This window comes from Anabrus simplex, chromosome 11 (assembly GCF_040414725.1).
Source record: "Anabrus simplex isolate iqAnaSimp1 chromosome 11, ASM4041472v1, whole genome shotgun sequence".
Classification (NCBI taxonomy): domain Eukaryota; kingdom Metazoa; phylum Arthropoda; class Insecta; order Orthoptera; family Tettigoniidae; genus Anabrus; species Anabrus simplex.
In genome coordinates this window covers 59520154-59529402 of record NC_090275.1, presented here as the reverse complement: position 1 = coordinate 59529402, position 9249 = coordinate 59520154, and the positions used below count along the sequence as shown (strand labels likewise).

The 9249-nt window shown below is 38.6% G+C and overlaps 1 protein-coding gene across 1 annotated transcript in view; it reads right to left on the bottom strand.

Annotated features, from left to right (window-relative positions):
- The window catches only part of arg (arginase), an 81516-nt gene extending 72609 nt beyond the window's left edge, over positions 1-8907 (bottom strand). The window contains exon 1 of the mRNA XM_067155913.2: positions 8405-8907. Within this exon, the coding sequence (XP_067012014.2) occupies positions 8405-8542 (138 nt within the window). The 5' untranslated portion in view covers positions 8543-8907. The remainder of the gene's footprint in view (positions 1-8404) is intronic.
- Positions 8908-9249: the final 342 nt, after the last annotated feature.

Here is a 9249-nt window from a genome sequence, read left to right as displayed (position 1 = left end):
AACAGCGGACGCTAGTCAATAACATAGAGAAAAATCCATATTTATTTACAGTGTGAAGGAAGAGAAGATAGAAGCGAAGGTGGATATCATTAATAAAGTGGTAGACATCATTCAACAGAAAATGAAAATAAACTTCAGCAAGGTGGACATAGACGATGTTGTGAGAGTAGGCAGAATAAGGGGGCGTAGACCAATAAAGGTGACGAAGATATCAACACTGATGGCGGACATAGTGGTGAGGAACGCTGGAAATCTGCAGGGTGATAAAATGTGGATTAAAAGAGACATAGGAAGAGATGGGAAAGAGAAGTACAAAACTCTAAGAAAGCATCTAGTGAGAGCAAGACTGCAAGAGTTGAGGGTGCAGATCAGGGACCAGATACTAGTAGTCTCCAATGGGAATTGGACGCGGAGGTTGTCTATGTCCAAACTCAAGGCAGTGGAAGAGGGGATGGGAGTGAGCATGGAAGAAAGACGGGTTCCAGTAAATAGTTCTGGAGAAGACGGTCTTGGTTTGGCAGATAAGGCGAGAGGAGATTGTGTGCTGAGGGAGTCTAGCATAGGGACAATTCCATGGCAACTCCGCTCAGAGTTATTATGGATAGTCTTGGGGATATTCTTAAACAGACAATAAGTGAATGGAACAGAATTATTATGGATAGTCTTGATGAGTCAATAAAAGATATGAGAGATACGTTGAATGACAGAGAAGGGCAGTAAGAGATAAAAGTGTCACCTAGCAAAGGAGGGACCTTGAAGAAAGGAAGAAGTATGAGTTTAAAAGATCTGTGGGGCAAGAAAAACAATAAAGATGAGGGTGTAGTAACGAGAAGCAGGAAGTTAAGTAAAGAGAGTCAGTAGATGATGATGGTATGGATAAGTGAATGTTTGATTGATAAGAGAGATAGTGTTGATGTGGATGGCTGATGATGTGTTGTTATATGTAAAAGGGAGAGCTGGTAGTTTAGTGGAGATAAGAATGATGGATTTATACATATATGATCGAAGGAGAAAGAAGTGGTGGATGATTGAATGGTAAGAAAGGTAGTTTTGTCTAGTAGGTAATTATGGATGGTGGTAGAGGTTGAATTGGTGGAGTAGGGGAGATGTCTAGTAATGAGGTATTATGTGTGATTCATAAGAGAGGTAGTGTTGATATGGTTGGCTGCTGATGTTTTGGTTACATGGCAAGAGATAAATTATAAGGAGGTATTATGATTGTTGATGTGGACAGCTGTTGGAGGTTTTATTATGCTGTACGAGGTAGAGTTGGTGGAGTAGTGGAGATAAGAGTGATGTCTGATTGATAAGAGAGGTAGTGTTGATATGGTTGACTGTTGATGGTACGGTAATAATGGAAGGAGAAAGAGGTGGTGGAAGGATTTCTATATGTGAGAGGATATTGTTTTGAAGGGGCTGAGTGAAAGCTTGGTGAGACACATCTAAATGACAAGAGAGAGTAATGATCTGGTTGGTGATTGAAGTATTGTTAGATATAAGAGTTGAAATTGGTGTCGCAGTAGAGATAAGAGTGATGAATAAGAGATTCAGTTAGCTGTATGAGTCTGGCATGCTGTTGGTAATTTTATGTTATTTGTATTTAGGTAAAGATAAGAGTGGTTATGAATAAGAGGTGAGTGGGAAGTATGAGATTGGAAAGTATGATGTATAAAGTATGGAGTTGGTGGTATGGGGTAGGATGTACTGAGTGTATTTAAGGTAATTTGGAAGAGTGATTATTGGAAGGATAAGAGCTTGATTTGGAGGGATAAGTATATGTGAATGATGAGTTGGTGACATGAGAGGGATGAGAATTTGTAAAGGTAATTTTGGAATTGGTTTGGAAAGTAAAGTATATGTAAATGATGAGTTGATGGCTTGGGAGGGACAAGAATTTGTAATGATTAGTGAATTTAATGTGGAGTTTGATTGGGATTATATTTGGATTAGGGTAGCGTGTATTGAACTGAGTGTTGTTAAGGTAAGTTGGAAGAGTGATTATGGTAATTTTATGATATTTGTATGAATAAAAAATTGAGTGGAAGGATGAGATGGGTAAGTTGATGGTAATTTTAGGTTATTGGTATTTAGGTGAAGATAAGAGTGATTATATGGTGGGATGTATGAGAAGGGAGGTAGTGTGGCAAGAGGCTGAGTTGGCGGTATGAAATTGGAAAGAGTAACAGCAATATTATGTTAACTATGTTTAAAATAAATAGCAAATTTAATATGTGGTGGGACATAAAGAATGATTGTGTTTATTAAATATACATGGTAGGTAATTTTTGGTATGGTAAGACGTGTTGGCAAAATGTAATGTAGAGATTGGCTCGGTATTTAAATGAGATTAAGTAATGTTGCAACGAGAGCAGAATGAGGTGCACATATGCGGCTGGTGGTGTAACGTAAGTCTGGACTCAGCAACCGTGAGTAGGTCAAGGAGGAGGATGGGAGGAGGAATGGAATTGTGCCATGGTTGCGTGTCCAGTCAGGAGGGATAAGAAGGTCTTCGAGCTTCATAATGCTGATTACCGCTGGATTTTATTTCACCTCTACTATGTCTTTTAATTTTTCTGCATTGCCATTTGGTTATTATTATTATTATTATTATTATTATTATTATTATTTTATTTTATTTTATTAATATTCAGTGGAGACGTTGGAAGTGGCATGCAGGGACTAAGGATGACTACTGTGGTGACCCTCACTTTGGGGTGTCACATTTCCAGAGTATCCGATGGACCTCATGGCATATCCAAGGAGTCTTGTGTTTTCTTTTCGTTTGTGTGTTGCTTTTAAGTTCCATTTAAGACAATATTATTATTTTTATTACTATTATTATTATCAGTATTCTGTTTTGTGCAAGTGTCTGTTTACTTGCTTGTATTCTTTTCCTTTTATCTTTGTATGTGGAGTTGGTAAGACTGAGCTAACTTATGTTGGGCATGTTATTTTTTCTCCATTAATGGATCAATATAAAAAATGTAGATCTGGAGGAAAAATAAAGAATTGGAAAAATTGGAAAAGGGGAAATAGAATAGGGAGAGATGAATTTAAGGATCAGGAATGAATCCCTGGACATAGTTAAGAGCTTTAAATATTTAGAAAGTACATTGCCTCTGTGGCTCAGGCGGCAGCGTGCCAGGATGTACGCAGATCGACATCATGCCGACAGATATAGCTGTGTATCTGGTTACCATCCTGGTGAATATGCGACAATGACTTTGCTGATAGAAACGTATTTTCCTTTGAAAGTCATGACCATGAGGGGTTCATTGTATTTTCCTTGTAATGAAGACATAGTAATATATAACTGGTACCATTTCAGCTGTTGAAACTTTCCCATTTTCTCAATAACGCTGTAAATGACAGATAGAATTAGAGATTTTATATACATATAGGTCCGCCTCTGTGGTGTAGTGGTTAGTGTGATTAGCTGCCACCCCTGGAAGCGCGGATTCGATTCCCGGCTCTGCCACAAAATTTGAAAAGTGGTACGAGGACTGGAACAGGGTCCACTCAGCCTCGGGAGGTCAACTGAGTAGACGTGCATTCGATTCCCACCTCAGCTATCCTGGAAGTGGTTTTCCATGGTTTCCTACTTCTCCTCCAGGAAAATGCCGGGATGACACCTAACTTAAGGCCATGGCCGCTTCCTTCCCCCTTCCTTGTCTATCTCTTCCAATGTTCCCATCCCCCCCGAAAGGCCCCTGTTCAGCACAGCAGGTGAGGCCATCTGGGCGAGGTACTGGTCATCCTCCCGAGTTGTATCCCCGACCCAGAGTCTGAAGCTCCAGGATACTGCCCTTGAGGCGGGGTGGTGGGATCCCTCGCTGAGTCCAAGGGGAAAACCAACCCTGGAGGGTAAACAGATAAAGAAAAAGAAGATATACATATATATACTCTCTATTGGATATGTATTTAGAAAAAATTAAGTAGCCATAATACCTGCTGTAATTCTGTGAACAGAGTGGCCTTTACACCCAAAAGGGAGGGGGGTTACTTTTATAGGTTCTCAAAAATGTTTCACAAATTATAACTCATAAACTTCATTTGATATCTCAATGGTTCTTTTTCATAAGTTGTATATCAACAGGAATGAGCCAAAAAATATTTGCAAACCAATTCGTACCATAAATGCAGGACCCAAGTTCATTAACTAATTTTTGCTGGTGGTTTTAAACTTTGTTAGGTACTGTAGTTTATGATAATATTAATTAAGGAAATACCTGAAAAAGAAAACATATAATAGCAGATTAAACCTGATAAAGAAACAACTTAACTCGGTATAATATGTTATTATATGTTTTCTTTTTCAGATATTTCCTTAATGTTTAATCATAAATTAGTTTTGTAAGATGGAAGAACTTAACTGTTATAAATTAACCGAGTTGAAACTGAAAAGAAATCACTTCCACTTTAAAACAAACAATAATGAATGAAAATCTGTGGAGTAAAGACCAAATACATGATGACCAAAGTGTACTTACACTCTAAAGGCCCTTGCACACTCTCCAACTTGTCAGGCCAAACCGACAAATTGTGCGGTCTGTAGGCCTGTTTTCCGACCATACCAATGGTCGGGCTGGTGAGATCATCCAACTTTTCATTCCTCCCCCACATCACCTGACTTATCGTACAGTCTGTAATGTAGTTGGACCAATCTGCCGATATTTTGATGCTTGATTTCCAGTTAATGCTCTATTTCCTGATTAAGAAAGATCTCTCTTGAAGAAATCATTTGTGCACTCAATACATACTGTATCTGTGGTTCAGATTTCTTGAAATGTTACAATGGCATCACAAGCTGACAAGGAGAATAAAGTTATTTATACTGAACTATTGGAATATTATAAAGGATACAGGTGATTGTGGGACATGACCTGCAAACAGTACACAAATCAGGACTGTAGAAATGAGCCATATAATGTGTTATTAGAAATATGTAAAAAGATACAAGCAAAAGCAACACTTGATAGATTAAAAATGAAACTGGATAATATGCAAATTGCATACAAGAGAGAATTAAAGAAGGTAAGTATTTCAATAACTATTTACGATAGGCCTAATAACTGTATTTATACTAAACATTATGTATTTTCACCCTATTGCAGCATTGTTATATTTAAGTATTAAAATATAATGTGATTGCAGGTGAAAGATTGAACAAAACTGGCCCAGGAGCCCAAGAAATTTACTGTCCAGGATTATGCTACTTCGACCAGTTAATATTTTTGCATGAAAAAAAGGAACAGGAGTGCAAATGATACACTGGATGGAATTACGTATTATGTTTTCCTATCAAAGATTATGCAAAACTGAGTAATTTAGCGAAACGTTCTTCATTCATTCATAAAAAATTATGAAGAGCATATAAATCAAACTCTTTCTTGAACTTGAGTCAGTGAATTTTTTTCCTCTTTAACAACCACTTTTTTGTCCACAGTTTCTTTTTCCTTCTTGATTGATTACTTACACTTAATTGCAGTTAACGCAATTCTGATTTTCAGAAATTTAGATAAGAGTTTGGTTTGTTCCATTCCATTCCAAGATCAAGCTGGTACTGACAAGTTGAGCATTTCAGTCCGACAATGTGTAGCCTCGCTCCCAACCGGTTGTAACGGCTGTCGGCCAGACAAGTTGGAGAGTGTGTAAGGGCCTTAAGCCAGCAGTGGCCAAAGCTTGCACCCCCAGGAAGCAACCATGTCTGGTCAGCGATCCATTATCCCTCACCAGCATGATATTCTGGAAAGTGTGCTAGAGAGGCAGATTTATGCTGCCAGTTGAGGCAGGATGGATTAAGTGGAAGGTGTGTTTGTGATGAAATGATACCTATGAATCAAAATCCATGTTCACAAACTTTGTAACCAAACATAATACAACGACAGAAGTAATTATGTATTTTATAATAACTAAACTTCGCATTTAGAAACATGTATTCACTATTTCCAGCAAAACAAAGAACACTGTGACATGGAATGTTTGTAAATTTGGACTGTACAATGTGTTGTATAATTGGAACAGGGCTTTGTGATACAGTCAACCACATGGAGTTACATAGGTTAAAGTTCGTTAAATCCACATGTTACCTGGACTTAGTCAATTGAATCTGAGTACAGATTGAACAGTAAAGGGGACAGCACAAAACCTTGCCAGACTCATAGGTTATGATTTTCATTTCCGTGTTGACGTTGTGTTGCAGGGTGGGACATCCCTCAAACTCTATTATATTTGCCAGACTCCTCAATGGATTTCTAGAGGATCTGCCAGAATATCATCTGTCTTCATCATAGCCTTCTGTTTCCAGTAGAGGTTTCAATATTTTATATGCCTTATCTGTCATTTCCAGTTTGATGCAGTAACTTGATGAGCTCATCATGTTTGACACACCAAAACTGCATACAAACTTATTTGCAAAAAATTGAATTTTAAGTAGACTTAGCGAGTTCTATTTCTTAATAGGACTAACTGTTCAGGCAATGTATTCCCTTTTAAGGGCCCCAGACACACAATTTTTCTGCTTTCACCTATTTTTCTTAGAACTCCATTGATAAGTTAGAATAATTATGCGCAGGTCTGCTTGCTGACTGCTTGTCATCTCACAGAATGACGGAGATGGTACTCGGAAGTTTTAGACTGCGTCGCAGATCGGCCAGGTCCACGCACTCCACAAGGATGTGTACTACGGTCAGGTGACCGCCACAAATACACCCGGGAGGTGGGGAGGGCTCCTCTCTTCAGTAATTAGGAGTGTGTAGTTATACCACGGCCAATCCAGAGACAACATAATGCCACTGCTTCTCTCCGAGAAACTCACAAAGGGAAGTCTTCCATACCTTCCTCTAATTGTTCTCTGCTTATTTGAAAGAGGGTTAGCGTGTCACTCTATCTTCCAATGGGACATCACCAAATGTCTTAGCTGAGAACGAATATTACTAGCTGTAACCTTGTAAGGCAACAAGGGCAATGTGACCACCTCCTTGACAGCCCCATCAGCTAACTCGTTTTCCGCTACACCCATGTGGCTAGGGAGCCACAAAAACATGATTCTGGTGCTAGCACTCCAACACCTGGCCAGCAGTTCCTGGATCCGCTGTACCAGAGAGTGCCGCAAGAAACATGCATCAACAGATTGTAATGAGCTCAAAGAGTCAGTACATAGCAGAAAGTGCTGACAGCACATACTGCAGAGCTTCAAGGATAGCATAAAGCTCTGATGTGTACATGTTACAGATTTTTGGTAGAGGAAGGAACCTCTTATTATCAGCAATGAATGCACAGTCTATTTTTTGCTCCTGCCCTTGAACCATCCAGGTAAATAACTACTGAACCTGGATACCGGCTAACAATGGACAGGAAGAGCCTCTGATAAATGGAGGGATCTGTGTACACTTTAGGCCTGGTGTGGAGATCCAGGATGATTTCAGGTCATCGTATTAACCACTGAGGTACCGTATTTGGTCATCTAACAAGACAAGGAATGGAGACATCTTGATTGTGCATTTTATGCAGTCTTTCCAACGTGTAGAGACTCTTCCTTAATATTATGTGCCTTTCGAAGCTTCCTTCGCCACGTCACATGATGTAACCAAAGAATTGGAGAATCCTTTGCTCACACATTGCTGATAACCTGGTGTTAATGTTCAGCTCCTCCAGGATGAACTTACTGGTGCGAAATGCTGTCCATGGTATGTGAAACATTCTTCTCCAGCACCACATTTCAAAAGGAGTTGATCTTCCTCGAACCTCCCCTGTTACAGTAATGGAACAGACTGTAGAGCCAGCTGAGTATTGGGTAGCGGTAAAAGCCACCAGTTTTGGGTGTATTAACTCCTGCAAATGGCACTGGAATACATTGCTGTTTGAGGGTAGCAGTACCAGGATAAGGTATATAAGGACTGACTATGGACCGGGTCATCTCTAGATTATTGTGGGCAATGCCGTATCAACATCAACGGGCATGATACTGTGATGTGGAAAGCAACAGGAAACTATTACACTACCTTCCCAAGAGAATCTTTGATGGTATTGGCTAATACAAAAGATCAGAAAAGATAAGTTAAATTATTTTTGCAATACTTTCCCTACCCTTTAGCCTTGCAACCAAGTGTAACAACATATTCTAGGCACAAAAGAAGTTGATCAATATTAAATTATTTAAATTCTTTTACAAATTAAGAATGAATGTTCATTATAATGGGTGTACTTTCTCCACTAGATCAGTGCAAAAACTCCATACAACTATTCTAAATTTACCTCCAATTTGGATGGCTATTGGGAAATTGCTCGTAACAGCCATTTTTATTGTCAACTATATTCCAGTGAAATACCGTAACTTGTTTATAAGTAAAATAAAGTTTTATTGCAAGTACATTTGTATTTTAACACCAAAAATAGTACTCACCTGACCTTTTTCGAAAGGTACTCCAATGATACCAATTGCTTGCTTTGTCATATTACGTACGTTCACATTACTGGTAGTCCTATTTAACACTTGGCAGCTTCTTGCCAAAGTAAGTAAAGTCTTTTTCATAAAAAACATAATCACTATTCTTCTAAGTTGAAGCACCTTACAATTAAACTACAATAATTATTTCACCACGTGGGTAACTGAAAAAATTCACTTAATATCCTTATTTCTAGTAAGAGAACTATTTATAGCAGTAAAATACTCTACTTAAGAGTTCAAATCAGAATAATTATCAGTTCACCACTGTCCTTCACCAGACAGTTCACAATCTTCTAATATGGTCAAGGCCGTTCGGAGTTCTTTACTCAATCTGCAATGCAAGCTGATATCTTCCACAGTTATGACCTTACACAACACACAAATAATCTGACATATTTCATCACAGCACTATCACTTTTCATATCTCAACAAGGAATCACTTTCAACAACAAAACCATGGAAACAAATTCAAATTCCTTAACAATGTCTGCAGATTTTACCCATTATCAGCTTAAAACTCAATGACTTTCCAGGCATTCTATAGCTCATTCCACGTTAAGAAAACAGTATTGCTCTTATGGACCTACAAGGAGTGATCACGCCCCCTCTGAGACACCCATAATTCCTTGCGATTAATGGATATTATACTGTACTTGGTAATGTATTATGAGAGATAAAAAGGATGAGGCATTTTTGCTGTGAGTTACTAAAATAACTACATAACATTTTTAAAAAATAAATATATTCGTAGGGAGGAAGCACAATGGCAGGAACAGCCATCGCTTCGTTGCCTTCCTTCA